Source organism: Vipera berus (assembly GCF_964194415.1).
Source record: "Vipera berus genome assembly, chromosome: W".
Lineage (NCBI taxonomy): Eukaryota > Metazoa > Chordata > Lepidosauria > Squamata > Viperidae > Vipera > Vipera berus.
The window spans coordinates 57,294,410-57,319,367 of NC_138210.1; the positions used below are offsets into that span (position 1 = coordinate 57,294,410).

The 24,958-nt window shown below is 45.4% G+C and overlaps 1 protein-coding gene across 3 annotated transcripts; it reads left to right on the forward strand.

Moving 5' to 3' along the window:
- The first annotated feature begins 219 nt into the window (after positions 1–219).
- Positions 220–15,423, forward strand: LOC308676605 (SH2B adapter protein 1-like). 3 transcript variants are annotated; one of them, XM_081342513.1, is made up of 11 exons: positions 220–559; positions 2,118–2,188; positions 3,081–4,009; positions 4,138–4,239; positions 5,341–5,432; positions 6,286–6,392; positions 10,296–10,484; positions 11,478–11,704; positions 11,873–12,044; positions 12,333–12,441; positions 15,141–15,423. In XM_081342513.1, exons 3-11 carry the CDS (start codon positions 3,158–3,160, stop codon positions 15,157–15,159), a joined length of 1,869 nt encoding a protein of 622 aa, XP_081198639.1. In that variant the 5' UTR covers positions 220–559; positions 2,118–2,188; positions 3,081–3,157; the 3' UTR covers positions 15,160–15,423. The 3 variants fall into 3 exon arrangements, with proteins under 3 accessions (XP_081198639.1, XP_081198637.1, XP_081198638.1); XM_081342511.1 differs by lacking the exon at positions 12,333–12,441; XM_081342512.1 differs by lacking the exons at positions 2,118–2,188; positions 12,333–12,441.
- Positions 15,424–24,958: the final 9,535 nt, after the last annotated feature.

Sequence of the window (24,958 nt, forward strand, 5' to 3'; positions counted from 1 at the left end):
CGGCGGTGGGGTTTACAGTACTTCCTAGTTACCATTCGGGGAATTGCGAAAGGCGGGGAGTTCCGGATGTGCCGTTGCCCGAGCAACCGAAGCAAGACGCTCACCACCAAAGAACTCCCCTGCCTCCCTCCGCGTCCCACGAGCATTCGTCAAATCTACGTCACGGGCCGCCATGGTAACAACTTTGGACGCAGCGGCCAACGAAGAAGGCGAGCGAGGTGAAGAAGGTTCTCTGAATTTCCCGTGACCCTTCTAGCCGGGGCCATTTACTCTCTATGGTAAAGCCCGTCGTTTGTTTGTTTTTTCAACCCTTCGGCTTTTTCTTCCTCCGACTCGATGACGAAGACGGAAGTGAAAAACGGGGAAAAAAAACCCATTGACGCCGACGACGAAAACAAAACAAACAAAACCAAACCAAAAAAAAAACAACAAAACAAACAAACACCACCCTAAACCCGGAAGCGGAAATGGTGCAAGAAAGCCAGGGAGAGTGAGAGAGAGAGAGAGAGAGAGGGGACAGACAAACCCTTTCTCCTGGAAGGAACCCGAGGCCGGGATGGTGAGTGATAAGATGCCCACCCAGCCGAACCGAGGCCCCTTGGGCTTTTCCCACTCGCGCGGAGACCTTTTCGCCTCCCCGTTCGGCTCCCCTGTCCGCCCTTGAAAACGGCTCCTCTTCTGTCCCCCGTCCCTCCCGCCAGCGGGGATGTCTTTGGGTTGCTGGGTCCAGGATCTGGAGAGGGTGCCGGGGTAGTGGTGGTGGTGGTGGGGGGTGTCTTTTACATCGCAGTCTGGCTCAAGGTACGACTGGGAGGCTTCATCAATCCGAGCGACTCCTTGCTTTCCCACCAACGGCGCTGGGAAAGCCGCGCGGGCAAGTTCCGAAGAGCCCAGCAGGTCGCCAAGCGGGGCTTTTTTTCCAGTCGCAGGAGCGGGGCGGGAAAAGGAGCCACGTCGTGTGAATCGGTCCCCCCCATGCGGGAGGTCTTTTAAAGGAGTGTAACGCCCTGCCTTTGCTGTGAACGTCAGAAGCAACTCCCGCCTCTCCCCTTGCTTTCTCTCTCTCTCTCTCTCTCCCTCTCCCTCTCCCTCTCCCCCTCTCCCCCTCCCTCTCTCTCCCTCTCGCCTTTCCAGTTCGCACATAAAAGCTTGCAGAGAACCTGGTCCCGCTCCAATATCTTTAGCTGTTTAGTGGTGCTGCTGCTGCCTCTCTTTGTCAATTTTTTTTCCCCCTTCGGTGCCTAAACCACAGAAAGTCCCTCATCTCAGACCTTTTGCTTTTCGTCCAAAAAAATAATAATCCTATATTTAATGGCATTTCTAGGTCCTCGGTTGCATGCCTAAAAGATACTGCTAAATGAGGCCAAGGCAAAGGTTCGTTCAGTTGTGGGAACTTTTTCCATGCGGGCAAGGACCATCCCACAACATTTATCTTGTTCTTCATTAGATACATGTTTTCCTACCTATGTTGATTCGTGTTCAAAGAAATGCACATTTCAATGAAAGTTCAGCACGTTGTTGGATAGTATTTACTCTCAGTTTAAAAAGCAAAGGTCTAGAAAACAGTTTATAAAATAGTTCAAGTATTATTGAATATAATAAATTATTCCAGTACTGCCTTAGCCAGGAAAGCGGGCTCGGTGACTTGGGGCCATCGATGCTCTCTCAGCCCAAATTACCTCACAGGATTGTCGTGTGGGGGGAAATAGTAGGAAGGAGTTTTAGGTATGTTCGCTGGTTTGAGTTATTTATAAAAAACAGTAATGATGGGATGAAAATAAAGTGACCTAGGCTTTTCCTAAGCGACAACAGGGATAAGTCTCTTGTGAGACCACAACATTTTGACTAATCTCAAATTTAAAGAACAAGAGAAGATTGACTTGCATAATCATACAAATAGCTTTTCAGAGTTAGCTCCACTGGGGACTTAGGTTCTTGCATGAAACCTTTACAGATATATGCTTTACCAAATGAGTTGATAGTTGAGGATACAGTTCCTTTTTTGAGGTTTTGACATTTTGGAAATGCAAATAGGTTACTGATTTGAAAAGACATGCTTAGACTGAAAACTCCCTCTGTGTAAATAAAACCTTAAAAGTTTTTGCCTTGATATGCAGGTGCTCTGTGTAAAAATGATTTCAAGCATGGGAAATACTATAGTAAGAACTATACTGCACATGTTCTTGAGGTAGGCATCATCTTTTGTTTTTATCTATTTTCGGGGATGAATCTGAAATTTGCTAGAAACATCATTTTGACAAACGTATTTAAATTTGCAAAAGAAGTATAACTTTCAGGAGTATGCATTCTGTATCAAAAATAAAGTGTAAATTAAGATCACTATATAACTGGGCCCAGTATTCTTTGGAGAAGTCTGTGTACCCAGCAAGGGACTGTTCATCTTGCCAATATGCTGCAGTTTATATTTTACCAATTTTTGTTTTTTTCTCTGAGACTCTTTTATACAGAAGTATTGATACAGAAGTTCAGTGTTGATAGTAAGATTTATCACACCATTGTGACCTAATCATTCCCACATCCATATAATAAATATAGGATGATACTTGGCTTAATGATTCAGTCTTAGAAATTTATTTTGTCCAGAGACATTTCAGAAAAAAATATTTAGCTTTGGTTTCACTAAGGAAAAGTGCTTATTTTTAGCTAGCACAATTATCTAGACATTGCTTCTGCTACCCCAAAATGTGCAAGCTCTACATCATTCTTTTATGCAATTTTTTTGTTCCTTGTTTCCATTTTTTTCTCCAATTATGTTTCTGATGGAAAAGCGGCTCTCTTCATTATGTTATTTTTAAAATATTCCGACTCTTCTATTATTTTGGTTTTTAAGAGTGGTATCTTAAGCCTTTAAGCATGTGTGAAATGCTCAGAAATGTAAAGGTGTTAGTAGTTACAGTTCTCAATCAAACAAAGACCAACCCCCCCCCCATTGATTAGTAAGAAACATGCACGAAGAGGAAATGGTTGGTTGATAAGCAAAACCCCGAAAGGTCATTATTTATGCAGATGGTTTCTTCCCTGTAGTTTATATAATAACTATTCTGTTTCTCCCTCTTCAGGTCACAAAACCACTGATACTAATAGCAACCCAATCCTGGCCCTGGATGTATTGTTATCTAGCCCTACCTGGGCGGTCATGAACGGAAGCGCACTGCCATTGTCACCAGTTGGGGGAGGAATGGTGGGAGAACCTGCCTCTCTTCCCTCCTTGGGTTGGCGGGAATTCTGCGAAGTCCATGCTCGTGCTGCTGCAGTTGATTTTGCCCGTCGTTTTCGGACCTTCCTTGGCGAGAACCCCCAGTTTGCCACCCCAGGAGCCGAAGCTGCTTTCTCACACCGCTTTGCAGAGCACTTTCTAGAACATTTCGAGGCTGAGGTGAGCCGGGCTTACACCAGTGACTCGCCACCCCGCTGTGACATTGCCCCTTTCACTGGTTGTTCTTCTGCACGGGACCTCTCTGAGACCTGCAGTGACTCCTCGGTGGCTTCCCCTGTTGAGCCTCCATTGGGCCCACCCTCTGGCCTCTCTAGCAGCCAGTCCCGCAGCTCTGAAGACGTCTCCACCGTGGCAGCTGTTACCGCTACGAAGCCAAAGCTGAAGAAGCGCTTTTCTTTGCGCAGTGTTAGCCGCAGTGTCCGAGGTAGCGTGCGTGGCATTCTGCAGTGGAAGACGTCAGCTGAACCATCCTCGGGTGGTGGAGATGGGACACCCACTGGAGCCAACAGTAATTCCAATTCTTCGGGGGGCGGTGACTCGGACCGTTGGACTCACCGATTTGAACGTCTTCGCCTCAACAGAGCCTCCCCAGCCACTCTCCGAGTCGAAGTGGCGAGTGTGCGCCGTGAAGGCCTACTGAACTACATTGTGGCTGATGATGGGTCAGGCGGGGGCAGTAGGACACGCTGGCAGAAATGCCGTCTTCTCCTGCGCAAAGCAGGGAAGGGAGAAGGGGAGGGTTACCTGTTGGAGTTCTACATCCCACCAAAGGTGAGCAATGAGTCATTGTGTTCAGGCAAGAGAAAAGCCATGGGGAAAAGCCAAAAGCTTGGGATTCCTAATTGAGGCCTTGAGAATATCGTTATGACAAGTCTTTTTTTTTCTACCCCAACCATCAGGCACCAAAGCCCCGGGTCAGCATTGCTTGTTCCTGTGTAATGGATGTGCGGACGACAACTCCACTGGAGATGCCAGACAAAGAGAACACTTTTGTGCTGAAGGTCAGAAAAAGACTGATGGGGTACAGTTAAGATTTGGTAATAATTGAAGCATTCCTAGTTATGTATCTATAGCCAAGGGATGCATAGAACTGAACTCCCTCTTCTGTTTGTTGAATCAGTATCCATTACTAATCTCTGGCTGGAGTTTGTTTTTAGCAGTTGTCTGTTTCTTGCCTCTTGCATTATCAGAAGAGAAAATTAATGGTCCTTTCTATCATCCCTCTCCAGCTGTGCTGCCTCCATTTGGCGGTGGTGATGTTTCTGAGCAGATTTCCTTCCAAACTTTTTTTATGTCCTTGGGAGGAGAGGAATACATCTCGTCCTTCTGTATATAAAATGGCTTCTTAAATGATGTAACTAGATCAGTACGCGTGTTGGAGAAAGGAGTTTGGGTTCTTGGTGATTCTTAAATTTTAAAACCTTTGAGAATTCAAGCAATGGAATGCAGATAACCACAAACGCACCTAGCAAAGAAATCACAGCTGAATGAGGGGAGGGTTAAGCAGCTGCTAAAATATCTTTTTGGTTGCTGACTTTGATCAGTGTTGGTGCCCTTCTGTCAAAGGCCAGAGATGAAGGTTTTCATATTTTGTGTGTATATATGTATGTAACCACTTTAAGGTAAGAACAGATGGATTAAGTCCTTGGATTTGATTTGTGGTTACGGGCATGCATGATTCTTGAAAATTAGTTAGTTAGTTAGTTAGTTAGTTAGTTAGTTAGTTAGTTATGCATGCATGCATGCCACCTGTCTCTCCTGTAAAGTGACGCCGGGTAGTTTTGCGAGGTATAAAACAAGTAAAAATAATTAAAACATTAAAACTACCAGATGGAAATATTATTAAAAGCAGTACTAAAGCCAAAACTGAGAGAGCGAATGGGATGGGCATCGGGTCTTCATTCAATTCAGTTCAATTGAATGTTTCTCAATTTTTGATATCATGTTTGCAATAAACTTCATAATATCAGCTGAGGTTGCGGGGTGGTGGTGGTGTTCCACCCTCACTAATATGAGTTCATCATTTCAGAGGGAAACGGGGCTTTAGAGTAGAAACCATCCTATAGTATTGTATATTTATTATTTTTTCCCCTTTCTCCAAGCTCTCAAGTTCCTTGGAATACATCCTTGAGACTGTTGACTCACTGCAGATGCGGTCATGGTTGGCTGACATTCAGGAATGCATGGGCCTGGGGTAAGTTGCCCTAAGCATCAAGAAAGGCCATTGCTCAGTGGTAGAATACCTTGTATACAGGTTTCCCAGATTCAGTCAAGAAGTGCAGAGAGAAGAGTTAGTTATATGGCCTAACAAAAACTTGATGGGGGAACCAAGATTTTCCCTCTATAGAGTTTGCTGGTTCTCTAAAGGAGATCAGGTGTGGAAAAATGTGTAACTGTTCAGATGTTTAGACAACAGCTCCATCATCTCTCATTATTGGCAAGCTGCTTGGTCCTTTCTCCACAGACTGGGGATATAATAACAAACAATATGATTCAATACCCAGTTTTCTATAAAGCAGTTTCTCATGAGAGCTGGCGGAAGCAAGATTCGGATAAGAGGGAGAGGGAGAACATATATGCAGGTGTTAACAATAATGTTCTTACTATACCTTCGTTGAACAGTGGTGCAACCCTGAGGTTTGGATGGCTGTGGAACAGGTACATGATTCTTGCTCCTTAAAACGAGCGATCGGATAAGAGCTCCAGGTTATCTTGGTTTTTTTTGCTTCCAACAGTAGAAGCTAATGCCTCTGGAAGCTAATGCCTCTGGAAAACTGACAAACGGGGTTTAATAGCGCAGGAAAAATGTGTGTTCAAGTGCTGTGTGGTGGCAAAAATCAAAAGTTGTCCGGTGGCCCCTTTTCCAACTAATACCTATTATTAAAAGGGATAAGCATTTGTGAGCTGCAGCTCACTGTCAGATGCATAGAGTGGCTTGATTGATATAACAAAAGTTAGAATCTTTCTTTGCTGAGGCCAACATCAAATTGTTAGGTATACGTGGTCTTGGAATATGGAAACATTCCTAATGATATTTGTCTTCACAGAGAAAGCACTGATAGCCTGGATCAGCCATGCATGAACCACTCGGATAGTATGCCCAGCCGGGAACTTCCCATGGTGCCGAGTGAGAGCAACGAACAGCTCAGCCAAGGTGTGTATTTGGCACAATGTATAGCTTCTTGATCTCTCGGCAAGGACAAAGAGGCTTTCCAGTGACGTCTTTGTGCGGGCAGTCTGTTTGCATTAGAACAGACATGTCAAACACAAGGCCCGGGGGGCGGATCCGGCCCGCAAAGTGGTTTCATGTGGCCCGCAAAACCATCCTGGAAACAGTGAGGGAACGGCCCCCATTGCCTTGGCACTTGCCCCAGTCCCATCTCCTTCTGCCAGAGACCCTCAGATCTGTCCCACTCCTGCCCAGGCCCCCATAGGCACCCTTGATGCGAACGATGTAGAGCTGGCCATGCCCGCCCAGTAGGCCATACGCACTCTAGCCACACCCACCCAGTGGGCCACGCCCACCCAGGCCACACCCACCCGGCCCCCTGAGGGCAACCACAATGCTGATGTGAGTTTGACACCCCTGCATTAGAACATGCTACAGAATGCTTCTCTCAAGGACGACATTCTCTGAAAAGCTCTACTGTGCAATGTCTTAACCAGCAGGCATGGAAGTACTACCATACATACCTGCAAAATAAGCCAAGAATTGTAGGTGCTGCCCCCCCCCCGCACTTCAAATTGAGTTCCACTTACAAGGTAATACGACTTATTTGGGTATATCCCAGGGGTAGGCAACCTCGGCTCTTTTATGACTCGTGGACTTCAACTCCCAGAATTCCTGAGCCAGCATAGCCGAGGTTGCCTACCCCTGGGATATCCCAATTATACTTGTTTATAAGTCCATCTGCAGATAAGGTGATCTTCAAATTTTTAACTAGTATACATGAAAAATGAATAATCTTATGAATTCCCCTTGAGTAAGCCCAATTGTGAAAATTAAAAAGATACAAAACATTTTGAGGGTTGGCTTATTCACTAGTGGCACATTTTTCATGGTATTTTGGTTTAAAAAAATTTGTGGATTGGCTAATCCGTTGATCTGCTTATCCCTGAGTGTAGTAGTTTTAGGTTGTAATCAGAGTTCTGGCTTTTTCCGCTACATAAAATATCATTTATGGTAATACTATAGTAGAATTCTATGTCTTTTCAGTGATTGCTTTCTTCATGAAAGTTATATGAACCCATGCTTGGCAGCCAGGAAATAAATATTTAAAGATAATGCTGATTTTGTTAACTAAGCGCACAAACAACGAGGTGAAACTTTCCATAAAGTTTGTCCAACTGAGATGAGATGGCCTGCCTGGACTCTATAACTGTTGGTAATAGGGTGTATTTTGTGATACAGATAATCCTTGACTTATGACCACAACTGAGTCCAAAATTTCAAGGCAATTGTTAAATGACTTTTTCCCCATTTTACGACCTTTTTGCCACAGCTGTTAAATGAATTGCTGCAGTTGTTAAGTAAAACATGTGTTGATTAAGCAAATCTGGCTTTCCCCATTGACTTTGCTTGCTGAAAGCTATCTGGGAAGGTTACAAATTGTAATCACATGATCCCAGGATAGTATAACTGTCATAAATACATGCTACTTGCCAAGTGCCTGAATTTTGATTCCATGACCCTGGGGATGCTGGAACAGTTAGTTGTGTGAAAACTGGTCATCAGCCACTTTTTTCACTGCTGTTGTCACTTTGAATGGTGGCTAAACAAATGGTTATAGGTCGAGGACCATCTGTATCTGATAGATCTAACTATAACTGATTGAAAAGATTAGACAATCAGGCCCACTATGCAGGCTTGCTGGAATCCAAGTGACTATTCCATTAGCATGAATAATGAAAGTGGAATTTTTTCATTCCTTTACCTGTCCTTGCTTTCTGGGTTTGACTAATTAAAATAATAGTGAATATTGATAGAAAAATGACATATTAATTGACTAATAGGAAGCTAAGGATTGTCTTAAACAGAGGAAGTATCATAGTAGGCTTCCGAAGCTTCTGTCTAGATCAGTTTACCAGCTACACCAGGGTCTTCAAACTTGGCCCTTTTATGACTTGTGGACTTCAACTCCCAGAATTCCTCAGCCAGGCACGCTGGCTGAGGAATCCTGGGAGTTGAAGTCCACAAGTCATAAAAGGGCCACGTTCGAAGACCCCTGAGCTACACTAAGCAAAGATACCATAGAGATTTCTCCTAAGCCATTTAAATATTTGATGGAATTTTTAATTTTTTTAAAAAAAACTTTTTTAAAAGGTTGGTTTTTTTTTATTAAAAAGTTTTAGAATACATTTTGTCTTTAACAAACAACAAAAACAAAACAAAAAAAAAGAAAAGAAAAAGAACCCCCCCCAGCCCCCTTCCCTCCCACCCTCCCCAACCCTCCCCAACCCCACCCTCCCTTTCCCCTCCCCCCCCACTTCCCAGAGCAGAATACAGGGTATAAAAATACAAACAATCATAATCTAGCTTACGCAAACAATCCTGAACTATATAGACTATCGAACTTTAACTCATATAGATAAACTCCAAACATATATATATATCATATCAATAATTATTCAAAAACAATATAATACTTTTCAATCTACCCAATAAAAACAATCACAAATAAAACAATTTATATCAATTGTCTAACGCTGTTCTTCTTCCCAACTAAGCTTTAAATTCATATTATCCTGATATACAAATTAAAATACCATAGATTACTTCCAAACTTAAAATTTTTTTATATAATCACATCATTCTTATATTCTTATATTCTATTACCTACTCCAATATTGCCCATAAAAGTATTACAAATTAATTTCAATCACACATAAAACAATTTATATCAGTTTTATAAAACTATTCTTCTATCCAACTAAACTTTAACATACTAAAACCAAATTTATACAACCTTGCCTTCTCCTAATGTATTATACAACTTAAAATACCATACACTACCTTCCAGGCTTAAAACTTTCCATCCAAATAACAAAGCATAACCTACAGAATATCAATAAACACTACTACAAATCTTCCCAATTAAATTTTCATAATCATCTTAAAACTAAAGCAACACAAAATATTATATAATTATTTTATAAGGGTGAAAAATGAATCCCCACATACTTAATCCTTCTAGCATCCTTATTACATTATTATCTTTTGCAATTATGCAACTAAATCCTCAAAGGTTGGTTTTTTTAAATCAAGAATTTTCTAGGTTGTTTAAAAGTAGGTGGAGCCATCATAGGGCGTGATTGTGAAATCAGAACTGGAGAGACCAGAGTTCAAATCCCAGACAGATAAGCTTCTTGCGTGACCTTGAGTCAGTAAATTTTAGCTGAATCTTTGTACCTTACAGGATGCTGTGACAATCCAGCAATAGCTGATTACCAGTAAGATTTATTTAGTATGGGTTGTTGTTTTTTTACACATTATACCAAAAAGAGCTTTCAGGCACAAACTACACCTTGAAAGATGAGCACGTGAGAAAAATGCAAATTAGTATTAAATCCAAGATTTGATATTTATGGGGGGGAAAAAACCCCACATAAAACTTCGGCAAAACGCTACTAATTTCCCAAGAAAAACAGGTAAAGGTTAAAAAAAAATAGAAATCCCTGAAATCAAGCTTGTTGGCAATAATATGGAAGTGCTTTTCCATGGTTGTCTTCTGCAGTGTGTGTTCAACTTCCAATCAAGCCTATAGCTGTAGAGTTTCCTGATGGTCTCCCAGCCAACTAATTTGGCCTTTCTTAACTTTTTCCAGAACCTGCCAAGGTTAGCTAGGTGCCGTTGATTGCTGTAGATTTAAGAAAAACAGAGAAATAAAGCACAGAGCATGTGCTCTCTTGCGGAGGATGGCAAAGACACCTCCGTCTTTGGGGTCTAGGTACAAAGTGAGGTTATGAACCTCGGAAGAGGAAATGATCTGGTTTTTAGAAGATGGAAGAGGGAGTACGATTTCCCGGCTCAGCCCAGCTTGTAATGTTTCTTTTCCAGGCGCCTACGGCGGATTGATGGAACGTCCCTCAGCCTCCATGTCTCCCAGCTCAGTCTCTATTGCTGCCTCACCCTTTGATTCAATGGAGCTGCCGCCTCCTCAACTGCTGCCTCGGGTGCCAGTCAGTGAAGGGCAATTTCCCACCGGCTTCCTCCATACAACTTTCCCAGAAACCCCTGAAACCACAGGTAATGCTTTGAAGTGGGATGAGTTGGTGCTTGGTCCAGATTAGGGGAGGCCCCACCCCCGCTCCTGGAGCTCCTATTGGGAGTGGCATCATGGTGGAGGAGAAACAGTAGTCGGCAGTCCCTATGGACAAGCCCAGAGCAGGGCAGGACTAAGGCAGGACTTCCCTCATACCCTCCCTCTCCTTCCTTCCTTCCTTCCCTCCTTCCTTTCCTCCTTCCTTCCTTCCTAGGAACAGAGTGGTGGGAAAATATTTGAGATGAGGGAGGGAGAAAAATAGGAAAGAAACGTAGCTGGGGAAGTGTCATCCTTCCTGAGGAATGAACAAATGCACCATCGCCTGGAAGTGGCCAGCACATGGCCCTCGCCTACTTCACATATCTGGCTTGGTGGGCTCTTGGGGAGGGGATGCCACGAGCAGTGTGAGAGTCGACGTTACCTGCGCAACGCTGCCCAGCCCCCAACCTGCCCGGTTTTGGCAGGCAGAGAGGTGGTCTCCTCAAAATGCCAAGAAGCTGAGCCAGGTGGCGCGAATCCAAAGAGAAGCACGATGCCACCCAGCCCCCAGCCTGCCCAGTTTCAGCAGGCACTGGGGCGCTCTCCTCACAGCACCAAGAGGCTGAGCCAGGCGGCGCGAAGCTGAATTCCACCCAGCCCCCAGCCTGCCTGGTTTCAGAAGGCAGCGGGGCACTGTTTCACAGCACCGAGAGGCTGAGCTGAGTGGCACAAATCTGAAGAGAAGCACAACGCTGCCCAGCCCCTAGCCTGTCCGAAGTAAGCAGGGCCATGTGCTGGACACTTCCAGGCGATGGTTTGTATCACTTAGCCTGAACTTTCTTCTTCCCAAGACAGCCTCTGGAAACTGTAGGCCATCCGGTCAAGGTTTCCTTGGGCCATGCAACTTCAGGATCTCTTGGGTTGAACGTTGTGGAGGCGAGGCCCGGATTCCTCTGAGTGAGCTTTGGCCTTCTTCTGTTGCTTTTCTCCTTGCTCAGGTTCCTTCCTCTTCCAAGCAGAACCCGACCCGGGTGGGGGTAGCCTTGGTGACCCTGAGCACCCACTCTCTGAATACCCATGGTTCCACGGCACCCTGTCCCGTCTCAAAGCCGCCCAGTTGGTGTTGGCAGGAGGAGCAAGCAGCCACGGCGTCTTCTTAGTGCGTCAAAGTGAGACACGGCGGGGCGAATATGTCCTGACCTTTAACTTCCAGGGGAAAGCCAAGGTGAGTGTGGCGGGGGAAATCCACCAAAGGGTGCTTCTTTTATTTATTCACTTATTAGATTTCTGTGCCTCCCATCTCGCCTCAAGATTTGGAGGCCTTGGGGAGAGGATAGGCTGGAATCTTGGCCAGGAGAAGTTTCCCCACCCAGCCTCCTTTTCTTACCCCTAGCACCTGCGCCTCTCCTTGAACGAAGAAGGGCAGTGCCGTGTTCAGCATCTCTGGTTCCAGACAATTTTTGACATGCTGGAGCACTTCCGGGTCCACCCCATCCCCCTCGAATCAGGGGGCTCCAGTGACGTGACGCTTGTCAGCTACGTGGTGGCTTCACAAAGGCTGCACGGTGAGCGTAGGGATGACGTGGGGCTGCGGGGTGGAAAGAGCATAGACACGATTGCTAGTCCATGTCATGCTCCATTATCTCCCTCCCATCTTTTCCCATTGTCGTTACGGTCTGCCCCTCCTTGGTTACTCCACTCCTCGTCCAGCCTTCTCTTCCAGCCCTATGCGGCCATGCATGGTAGCAGGAGGGAGGATAAACCCGTTCACACGCCCACCCACCCCATGTTCGCTGCTCCCTCTCTTCCTCACCTCCCAATCCCTATTTCTGATGTGGGCATCTCTGTCACAGGCCGGGACCGGGCTGGGAGCCGAGCGCCAGTGTCTGGGTTCAGTGGGCACCCCGACTCGCCCCCCAACCTCATCTCCATCCTTGCTCCTGCCTCCGCGGGTGACTGCGTGTAAGTGTGCAATAGCTACCACAGGAGGAAGGCAGGGATATGACCGTGTGTGTGCATGTGTCACGGCCCCCACGCCATAGCCATCGCTATCCATGGGTCATGTGAATGCAGTGTCTACGCCATCCACTGTGTCTGACACCAGGAGGCAGGGAAGAGATTTCAGGTGCTCCTTCTGGCGTTTCCAGGTAGGACTAAGAAAAGGCTTTTGTACAGAACCCCGAAGAGTCCCTAATAGTTTCTCTAACTGAATGGAACCATAGTCTGGCTTGGCATAAGGCAACTTCTCTTGTTCTGGAGAGGGGGATCTTAGAACTATTGTTTCAGTTATCACCTGGGCAACTCCTTCTATAATTCAGTTGTATTAGATGTAGCAGAACTCTGCAGAGAAGCCTCACTTAACTCTGCAGAACAGCCCAAAGTTAAAGGTTTATCTACCCAAACTCCAAATAATAGAGCAGCGCTGCCTCTTTTACTCCCCTCTTCTAGAAATTTACTAACTCAGGTGGCTGAAACAATCCTGAATTTGGTGATATTTCCCTCTTTGCCTCCCCTCCCCTCCCGGGCAGGGTTATAATGTAACGTGAAGAATACTATTTATTAAACCTCTTTTCGACCAGCCAGATCCTTCATAACGGTTTGGGTTAGACTGCCTTCCCCATTTGCGGGTGTTAACGAGAGTTATAAGCCAAGGCATCTAATGAATTCTAGGTTTGAGAAAAATTTTATTAGGGCAACAGAGAGTAGAAAAAAGGCCAACATGATTGCCTTAACTTTTGTCCCCACTATGAAGCACAGGAAGGTATCCATAATTGAAAAGTCTTATATCTCCTAAATATGTTCTAGAAATAAGTTAGGTACAGTATATCGCATAGGTATTGTCTACAAATAATAATAATAATAATAATAATAATAATAATAATAATAATAATAATAATAATAATAATAATAATAATAATAATAATAATAATAATAATAAATAAAACCTTTATTGTCAAAGTACAACATGTGTACATTGAGATTAGCTGAGCCTCCCCCCCCCCGTGCTCTCTCCCCCCAACACACAGTGACAACAAACCCTCCATCCCACCACACTATGTGAACCAACTACACCACACACTGGCCTCCCAAGTCAATTCTGCATAAGATTATGTCCCATTTAAAAGCCTAACAGCCCACGGATAAAAGCTATTTTTCAGCCTGTTGGTACGGCTGGCTATATTCCTATATCTCCTACCGGATGGTAGGAGAGTAAAGAGATACCATCCAGGTATCTTGTAGGGGAGAAAAAAGAAAAGAAAAGTACAACATAGTTCTGAAATAGCACATGATATTTGTAATGGAGACTAAATGTTTATGCTTTTAAAAATTGCCAGTTTCCCCAACTTTAAACAGTAGAATCTTCAGCATTTATTATGTAGGTTGGAGTTTCATAGGACAAAATAAATCATATTATGGCTTCACCTGGTATATTTAGCCATTCCTTAAAGTAGTTTAATGAATGAATTATCTAATATTGCCAGCATAAAATACATGAAGAATCCCTTCTAATTTTAGAAGTATTTGAAATTCTCTCTTCACTGGAAAATTGTGTTCTGATGCTCATATTTCACAGTATATTGCTATTCTGTGAGAGGTGAATAGAGCAGTATTTCTCAGCCTTATCAATTTTATGATGTATGGACTGCAACTCCCAGAATTCGTCAGCCAGGCAGTTATGGAATTATGGGAGTTGAATCCACACCTCTTAAATTTGCTGAGGTTGAGACATGCTGGTATAGAATAATGGACAGAATTTCAATGCTGGCAATTTATCATGCCTTCCATCTCTCCATAATGATCCACCTTTTTCTATTAATATTTGGAACTGCAATCTCTGAATGGTATCCATCCAATAAGAAACTTAATACATTACAACAGCTGAGGATTTCACCTTGTTGAATGATAGTTCAGAGAGCTGTATGTCCTTAAAATGCACTAACTGTAGATTGACAGTAAAAATACCTAAAAATTAAATAGGTAAGATTGTTTTGAGTAGGTAATAGTCCTAATAATAATCTAGTTCAAACAATTTCTGACCGCACATAAGTCCTGGCTTAAGTAAACCTGATTTTAAGGATATAGTTCAAAATGTAATGCGCCCATTCTTGCACATGTGTAAGACGTCCGTGCTTTTGCGCATGAGCAGAGTGTGCAATCTGGTATAATCAGTTTGCAAAAGGTTCCTGGAATAGGAACCTGACTAAGCCAAGGGACTGCTTTACAAATGATTTAAGCTCATTTTATGCGGAAGCACTATGCTCTGCGCCAATTTTGCATGTTGTAATGGATTATAGAAAACGCCTGTTTTTCTGTAACTTTTTTAAAAATGTGGCGCGCAGCCCCAAGGGACATTAACCAGCCCTTGTCTATTATACAGTCTTGCAACAATAGTAACTTGATTTCATTCAGGGGCTACTGCAGAAAAACATATTTTAGAAGCCCAATCGACACAATACAACCATTTCCAGACAATTCCTGAACGGTGGCATCTGACAAGCCCTGGATACCGTAACATAGTTGATGCCGCATCTGTTCACCGAGGAGAATGTCTTGCTGAGATATAAATACGGGCTCTCAAGTGTTTACTCCTTCTTCCTACCCTTAAACCCAGACCATCCTGTCTCTCTATCTGTCCATCTGCCTCTTCTCTCCCTCCACAGAGCCGAGCATCTCTCGTAACCTGCCACTGCCGCCTCCTCTCCCTCCAGCCCGGCCACCTCACGCTCCTCTGGACCATGGACTGCTGGAACCAAAAGGGCAGAGTGAGGAAGAGGCCCAGATGGAGCCAGAGATGGATGAGGGAGCATCGGTGAGAGTCGGGGGATCCCTTCCTCTGCCAGAGGAGTCAGAAGGGCGAGCCAGGGCTGTGAACAACCAGTACTCATTTGTTTGAACCCAGCGGCGATACGGAAAAAGAAAGGAAAAAAAAAGAAAAGGGAACAAGCCCTTTTTGCTCTAACCATTACTAGGTGGAAGATCTGAGGCTGACCATAGGTACCAGATGGGCTTGAACACCCAACAGACTTTCCTTGAGAAATCCTTGAGGTGGGGATGGGCCTCATCCCCTAGTTCTTCCTGCCCCCTTTCCCTGGCTATGGCGTGAGCCTCACTTTTGCTTACCCCCCTCCCCCCCCTCTCCCCACCCAATCTAGGTACACAACCCCTCTTGGGGGTTCTGCTATCCGCTTTCAGCCCCTCACAGTCTGCACTATTTTGGTCCTGTTTGGGTTGTTGGAGAAATTGGCTTCTTCTTTCCCTCTCGCCTCCTCCTCCTCCTCCTCCTCCTCCTCTTCCTCATACCACCCCCCCACCCCTGTCTTTCTTCAAGCCTCTGCAGTTGGATAGTCCACAAGAAACACTAACTGGAGGAAATGGGAGTGGTTTTAGCTCCAGGATAAATGTTGACTTCCATCATTTGTTACCCTTGCCTTTCTTGGTGAATGTATGGAGTTTTCTGAATGTAATCCTTTCCTCTCCCAGTTTCCTCTTGTTGGGGAAAGTTGGCTGCTTCCCGCCCCCCCCCCCTCAATTCAAATATATATTTATATTCTGTTTTCTCTTCTTTTCTTTCTTTTTTTTTTTGCTTCCTTCCCTCCAAATCATGGGAACTGGTCACTTATTAAAACAGTCTACACCCCAGGGAATGGTTTCGTGCTATGAAAATGCAGCTTTTTGGGGAGACTGTCCTCTTGTTCCCACTGCTCCCCTCCTTCCCCTCCTCTTTTAAGATTTATTTTTCTACTGTGGACTAGTTGGACTGCTCAGCCCCCCCCCCCCGCCCCTCCCCGCCTTTTCAATTTTTTTTTCTCTCTCCCTTTTTTAATTATTCTGGGATACAGTTCTGTGTTTTGTTTATGGGGGGGAGTTTGTATAAAAAAAATAAAGGAAACATCATTTTACCTTTTTAAAGTGAACTTTTTAAAAGAAAAAAATATAGTAAGTAAAATGAATAAAAACGGAAAGGTGGGGGAGCAGCTTGTTTATTTTGGGGTAAGATGAATGTTTGTCAGGCGTCCTTTTGCTTTAAACTAATTTTCCTGCCTTGATTGGCAAATATGGGACGAGTCAGTTTCACATCTCTGGTTTGGTTTTGGCGTTGTTTGCCTCCTAACCACTTCCCAAATGCTGGACTGCCTTTTTACTGTCTTAAAGTAATCTGATTGCACCACAGCCCAGGGTTTCAATGCTGCAGATATTTTGTGCAAACAGCTGACAGGTGAAACTCGAAAAATTAGAATATCGTGCAAAAGTTCATTTATTTCATTTATTTCAGTAATGCAACTTAAAAGGGGAAACTAATATATGAGATAGACTCATTACATGCAAAGCAAGATAGTTCAAGCCCTGATTTGTCATAATTGTGATGATTATGGCGTACAGCTCATGAAAACCCCAAATCCACAATCTCAGAAAATTAGAATATTGTGTAAAGGTGCAATATTCTAGGCTCAAAGTGTCCCACTCTAATCAGCTAATTAAGCCATAACACCTGCAAAGGGTTCCTGAGCCTGAGCCTTTAAATGGTCTCAGTCTGGTTCAGTAGGAATCACAATCATGGGGAAGACTGCTGACCTGACAGTTGTGCAGAAAACCATCATTGACACCCTCCGTAAGGAGGGAAAGCCTCAAAAGGTAATTGCAAAAGAAGTTGGATGTTCCCCAAGTGCTGTATCAAAGCACATTAATAGAAAGTTGCGTGGAAGGGAAAAGTGTGGAAGAAAAAGATGCAGAAGCAGCAGGGATGACCGCAGCCTCGAGAGGATTGTCAGGAAAAGGCCATTCAAAAGTGTTGGGGACTTTCCCAAGGAGTGAACTGAGGCTGGAGTCAGTGCATCAAGAGCCACCACACACAGACGGATCCTGGACATGGGCTTCAAATGTCGTATTCCTTTTGTCAAGCCGCTCCTGAACAACAAACAAAGTCAGAAGCGTCTTACCTGGGTTAAAGAAAAACAGACCTGGTCTGTTGCTCAGTGGTCCAAAGTCCTCTTTTCTGATGAGAGCAACTTTTGCATCTCATTTGGAAACCAACGACCCAGAGTCTGGAGGAAGAATGGAGAGGCACACACTGCAAGATGCTTGAAGTCCAGTGTGAAGTTTCCACAGTCTCTGTTGATTTGGGGAGCCATGTCATCTGCTGGTGTTGGTCCACTGTGCTTCATTAAGTCCAGGGTCAACGCAGCCGTCTACCAGGAGATTTTGGAGCACTTCATGCTTCCTTCCGCAGACGAGCTTTATGGGGATGCTGACTTCATTTTCCAGCAGGACTTGGCACCTGCCCACACTGCCAAAAGCACCAAAACCTGGTTCAATGACCGTGGGATTACTGTGCTTGATTGGCCAGCAAACTCGCCTGACCTGAACCCCATAGAGAATCTATGGGGCATTGCCAAGAGAAAGATGAGAGACATGAGTGTTGTGACTCAGGGCCAGCCTGTGGGTCCGACAGCCGGCTCCGATGTATCGGATGACTCAGATGAGGGGGAGGAGGGAAACGAACCGGCTGATGACGGTTTGGAGGCTTTGCAGAGCCCTCAGCCGGGGACCTCTTCTCAGCTGCGTGAGCCCGAGAGTGCGGAGGAAGATGACCCACAGCTGGCCCTGTTCAAGGACGCCCGACGCAGGAGGCAGTCGAGCAGGAACAAACAAAGAAAGGCTGCGGGACTCCTCGGGAGGAGGCACAGGGAGACCACGCCCTGAGCTCTCTATAAAAGGAGTGTTTGGGGAGGGGCTGGTTGCTGAAAGCAACTTTTCCGCTTGAGAAGACAAGCTCTAGTGTTTTTGTTAACTGCGTAATAAATCTTGGCAGATGCCTTTTAGCCTTGGACGCTCTCCAGTCTCTTCTTTCTGAATAGGGGTTTGCCTTATTACAAGGCCAGAAGAGGGCTGGTTCAGAACAATGAGACCGAACAATGCAGAAGAGCTGAAGGCCGCTATTGAAGCATCCTGGTCTTCCATAACACCTCAGTAGTGCCACAGGCTGATAGCTTCCGTGCCACGTCGCATTGAGGCAGTAATTGCTACAAAACGGGCCCAAACCAAGTACTGAGTACATATGCATGCTTATACTTTTCAGAGGTCCGATATTGTTCTATGTACACTCCTTGTTTTATTGATTGCATGTAATATTCTAATTTTCTGAGATTGTGGATTTGGGGTTTTCATGAGCTGTACGCCATAATCATCACAATTATGACAAATCACAGCTTGAACTATCTTGCTTTGCATGTAATGAGTCTATCTCATATATTAGTTTCCCCTTTTAAGGTGCATTACTGAAATAAATGAACTTTTGCGCGATATTCTAATTTTTCGAGTTTCACCTGTATAGTGCTCTCTTGAAATCTGTTTCTCTCCAGGCTTTGCTTTGATGGGGTGGGGGGGCGTGAGGAGGAATGAAAAAAAAAAGCAAGTGATTTCTATAGGCAATCTCTGACTCTTTCCTGCTGCCAGGCTATCAATATGTGGAACAGGGCTTTTCAACCTTTTCACCCATTGTACCATTTTTAGGATATGGCAACATCTGAGCACCACCAGTCGCCTAGCAAGATGTCAAAAACTCGATGACCAAAAAAAAAAAGGAAAAAAGTGATGAAGTACAGGTAGTCCTCGACTTACAACAGTTCGCTTAGTGACTGTTCAAAGTTACAATGACACCGAAAAAAGTGCCCCCACAAGCCACAGCCGAGCAAGACAACTGCCTGCCCGCCCACCCGCGCTCTTCCTCCTGTCCGAGGTTTCCATTGTTGTGAGCATTTCTGTTGAGGATTGGCAGCGGGGGTGGGGTGGGGTGGTGTTTGGTTTTATTCCCTCCCTGTCTGCTGGGTGGTTGCAGTAGGTTTTGGTCACTTCACATGACCCTGGGACACTGTGACCGTCATAAATATGAATCAGCTGCCAAGCATCTGAATGTAAATCACAAGACCCTGGAGATGCTGCAACATTCCAGCTGGTCGGTGCTTCTTCTGGGCTCAGCAGAAGCGCCAGGATCAGCCCCGAGTTCCAGCTGGAGCCTGGTGCTGATCCTGACGCTTCCGCTGAGCCCTGACAGCCCTGAAGAAGCGCTGATCCTGGCACTTCCGCTGAGCCCTGACAGCCCTGCAGCTCCAGCCGTCTCTCGCTCAGGCTTGTGCAGTGCTGCCACCAGTTCAGCTCATTCCCCTCCCCCACTACCACTTTTCTAGGATGGTCGCGTACTACCTGCCAGGTGCCAATGTACCACAGGTGGTACCCGTACTACTGGTTGAAAAGCCCTGATGTAGAAGAACAAATTGATTTTTCCCTTTTGAAAGCTTTTCCACTCCAATCTTCCCTGTGGAAGGGGGGAGAAAGGGTCAGACAAAGGAGAGGTTGTGATTACATTGCTTTCGATGTGTAGAAGAGCAAGCAGCTTACTCTCTTGAAACCCCTTTCCAATTTCTCTGTTCTGCAAGGGGGGAAAATCGGTAAGAACAAAGCAATTCTTGTTGACTAATGGTAATCATTTGACTGAGGGACATTGCATATGTCATAAAGAGTTGCAAATGAGGTATAAAGTTATTTTTCCAGCACCCTTGTGAGTTTCTATAGTCACTGGATGAATGGTAATTAAGCAAGGACTATCAGTATAATGCTTGATAATCATCAGGCTTCACATATAAGCCTCCTCTTAGTCACATTTGATTGCTAATTGCTTAATGGAGATTTCTCTGATTTTCTTAGTAACAGTTTTGAAGTGTTTTGCATTGGCTTTTCTCTATCTGCAGGGACCGAATGAAGGAATAGGGTACATCTGAAAAGATACTGCTTTGGATGGAAAATAGTCCTGAAATATGTCCCTTTCGTTGTAAAAAATATGTCCCATTTTTTGAAAAAAAAAATGGAGTAGAAAGTGGCCCAATTCACATAGTGCCAAATTAAAATCACCAATAGCATCGTGACTTAGTCTGGAAGTTGAGTCGTGGCAACTGGATTTGTTTTTCCTGCTGCCCGTCCAAGCAGTTTCTTCAGTCTGAACAAGTTAGTTAGGGGAATCTTGAGTAGGCAGAGATCGTTGGAATGTACCAACTCCTAAATGAAGATTCTCAAGTCATTCAGGTAGAATTGCCACACACCTTGGGGAAGAACCCAATTCTACCTGGATAGTAGATTCTCTGCTGAGCATCTTCATTGACGTATTGCCATGCACTTTGGGTTTCCTGCCTGAGCAGCGGGTTGGACTAGATGACCTCCAAGGTCCCTTCCAACTTTTTATTATTATTATTAGCCACTTAATTGCTACCTGCTTAAACTCTGCATTAGCAATATCACGAGAAGTTTCTAGGATAAGGCATTTTATAGTAATGGCAAAGGCTGCAGGCCCATCTCTAAAGAGCTATATGTTCCTGTGCCCATGATTATTAATAAGATGTTTAAGGTCCATGGGATTGTAGCCAACCTCCTTGAACATGGCCGCAAGAGGAAAATTGACTCCAGATTGAACAGAAGGATAGTCTGAATGGTGAAGAAATAACCAAGGAAAATTTCAAAAGGAGATCCTGGATGACCTCTACAATCAAGTACAACAATATCAAGTTGCACCATCCACTGCTATCTGAAAGTGGTATCCATGATAGAAGACCCCATTTTTGAAAGACTGACAGAAAAAGCAGAGTAGGGTTTAATAAACTGCTACTATGAGAAGCCACAATCCTAAGAGAATGTCCTTTGGAGAGATGAAACACAATTAGAACTTTTTCGTAAGTCACAGCACATCTAGGTGCACAAAAGAAAAGTGATACTTTAAAAGAAAAGAAAATTACGTTTGTAAAACGTGGAGGAGGAGAGTCCATAATGTTCTGGGGTTGCTTTGCTGTCTCCAGCACCAGATGACTTGAGTCTCTGATGAGCACTATGAAATCAAGATTATCAAGACATTCTGGAGCAAAAACAATACAATGTTAGTCACAGATCCTGGGTCCTCTAGCAGGTAAAATGACCCAAAATATACATTTAAGAGAACCCAAAAATGGTAGAAAAGCAAACACTGGATTCTTCTGGAGTGGCCTGTTATGAGTCCTAATCTGAATCCAATAGAACATCTATGAAAAGAGCTGAAACACGGAGTTGGAAGAAAGAACCCATCATACAGACGGTAATACCATCTAAGTCTGGTGAATACCTCAATGGAGTTGCACTAGACTAGAGAATGAATACCAAGGCCGCAAGCCAGAGTTTCCCTACCTTGGCAATTTTAAGATGCATGGACTTCAACTCCCAGAATTCCCCAGAGCTCAAAGCCCAGCAGTCTTAAAATTGCCAAGATTGGCAAACCTTGCTTTAAGTTAAACTGGGAAGGTTCAAATCTGCAAAAGGTTCTTTTGAGCGCTCAGAAACATGAAGTTATTTCATTTCTGACCTTGAAGCTAAAGCATTGCACAGTCTTAAAAACAAAATTCCAGAAACAAGTAAGCCACTTGCCAAGGAAATTATGGTTGTTCCACTGTGCTAACTAGAGCACATCTTAACTCTAGGGTGATAAAACCACCTCCTGAGGCTGGTTTTCCGTCATGCCACCCCCTGCCGCTGGGCGGCGGAACCGTCCAGGTGGTTCCGCCCCAGGCACCTAATGGACCCGGATCGGTTCCAGAGGGCGCTTGGGCCTATACCTATCACCCTTACCCACAGCCCAGTCGATGCTCTGGTGGAGGCCTGGGAAACGGCTGCCACCAGGGCACTTGACTGCGTTGTACCCATGCGACCTCTGACCCGGCGCAGATCCCGTTGGGCCCCATGGTTCTCTGTGGAGCTCCGGGAGATGAAGCGTCGGAGACGAGGTCTAGAGAGCGGTTGGAGATCCAGCCGATCCGAATCCGACCGATTGCAGTTAAGAACCTTTATAAGGTCTTATCTTGCGGCGATAAGGACGGCGAAGTCTAACTACTTTGCCGCCCTTATCGCGTCCGCAGATAATCGCCCGGCCGCCCTGTTTAGGGTGACTCGCTCCCTCCTTAACCAGGAGGTGAGAGAGGATCCCTTGCAGGGACGAGCCGAGGAGTTTAGTCATCATCTGGCGGACAAAATTGCTCGGATCCGGACCGGTCTGGACTCTGACTGGGCAGAGTCTGACGTGGAGGAATCAGGCGGTCTTGAGCATGTTATCTGGACTGAGTTCGACCCTGTTTCCCCTGATGATGTGGACAGGATCATGGGGAGACTGAGCACCACCACCTGTTTGTTGGATCCGTGCCCCTCCTGGCTAGCTTATGCGGCTCGGGAGGGAACACGAGGCTGGTTCCATGCAGTAATAACTGCTTCTTTGAAGGAGGGTGTCTTCCCTGCCGCCTTGAAGGAGGCAGTGGTGAGACCCCTCCTCAAGAAGCCTGCTATCGTCCAGTCTCCAACCTTCGCTTTCTGGCGAAGGTTGTTGAGAGTGTGGTGGCGCATCAGCTCCCTCTGTTCCTGGAGGAAACTGATTATCTGGACCCGTACCAATCGGGCTTCAGGCCCGGACACAGCACGGAGACGGCATTGGTCGCGCTGGTGAATGATCTCTGGAGGGCTAGGGACAGGGGTTGCTCCTCTGTCCTGGTCCTATTAGATCTCTCAGCGGCTTTCGATACCATCGACCATGGTATCCTGCTGCGGCGTCTCAGGGGGTTGGGAGTGGGAGGCACCGTTCTACGGTGGTTCTCCTCCTACCTCCAGGGCCGCTCGCAGTCGGTGTTGACAGGAGGGCAGAGATCCGCCCCGAGGTCTCTCATTTGTGGAGTTCCTCAGGGGTCGGTCCTCTCGCCTCTCCTGTTCAACATCTATATGAAGCCGCTGGGCGAGATCATTCGTGGTTTCGGGGTGGGGTATCACCAGTACGCTGATGATACCCAACTTTTTCTTTCCACCCCGAACCAACCCAGCGATGCCCTCTCCGTGATGTCCCGGTGCCTGGAGGCGGTTCAGGTCTGGATGGGGAGAAACAGGCTTCGTCTCAATCCCGCCAAGACTGAGTGGCTGTGCATATCGGCATCTCGGGTTAACCAACTTATTCCACCTCTAACGATGGGGGGTGAGGTGTTACCCCCCGTTGATAGGGCTCGCAACCTGGGCGTCCTCCTGGACTCACGGCTCAATTTTGAAGACCACATAGGAGCCGTGACCAGGGGGGCTTTTGCACAGGTTCGCCTGGTGCGCCAGTTGCGTCCCTATCTGGACCGAGACGCCCTACGCACAGTTACTCATGCGCTTGTTACCTCCCGTCTGGACTACTGTAACGCTCTCTACATGGGGCTGCCCTTGAAGACCACTCGGAGGCTTCAACTGGTGCAGAATGCGGCCGCGCGAGTTGTAATGGGGGTCTCCCGATACTCCCATGTAACACCTCTACTCCGCGAGCTGCATTGGCTTCCGGTTGCCCTCCGGGTGAAATTCAAGGTGCTGGTTATTACCTATAAAGCCCTACATGGCCTGGGTCCGGGCTATTTGAGGGAACACCTGCTGCCGGCATCAAACGCCCTTCGCCCAGTGCGCTCCCACAGGGAGGGTCTGCTCAGGGTGCCGCCGGTGAGAGATTGCCGGCGGGTGACACCCAGGGATAGGGCCTTCTCAGTGGGAGCGCCTGCCCTCTGGAACCAGCTGCCGGTGGAGCTGAGGACTGCCCCCGACCTCCGATCATTCCGCCGGGGCCTGAAGACCTGGCTCTTTGAGCTCTCGGGCCCAGGCTGAGGAGAAATTTTTAATTGGGGTTTTAAGTATACAGGGTCAATTTAATATTTTTTAATTTGGTTTTTTTTAACTTTTGTATGGTGGATTTTTTAATTTCCTGTAAACCGCCCTGAGTCCTCAGGGAATAGGGCGGTATATAAATGTAACTAAATAAATAAATAAATAATAAATAGATATATGCTCTTAAGGCCAAAGCATGAACCCAGCCAGCTGTAGTTATTCAACAAATTGTGGCACAGTGTGATGTGCAAATACGATTATTGTTATTTCCTATGTTTTTTTTATTTTTCAGATTATTTTCAGATACGTGTAAGAAGCATTCTTTTATCATGTTAATTAAGCGAGCTATTTGCAGCTACAGTTGGTGAGGGGTAATTTCATAAATCCTAGCATCTAATCAAGCAGAATATTAATACTAATAGATGGATTCATGCTAATAGAGAACAGCAATAATCATTGTTGTTTTGGCAGTATTTTGAATTTCTATGCAGCCAAGGTGACAGCATGCAAAATCTGGAATGGGGAATGTTTCTTAATTTATTGAATTGAGAGTTCATGGAGCCCTACGTAGGCCAGAAGGGGGTGCTGTTGACCTTCGTAGGTGTAGCGAACCTTAACTAACTTAATCATAACATGTTAATTAGCCATTTAACTTTAGAATAACCTTTCCCAATCTGGTGCCTTCCAGAGTAGTTGGGCTAAATTTCAAATTCTTAATCAGTTCAGCCATTTCAGGTTGAAGCAGCTGCAAACTCTGGTAGGGAAGCAGATAAAATCCAAATGCATACAGCCAGGGCTTTTT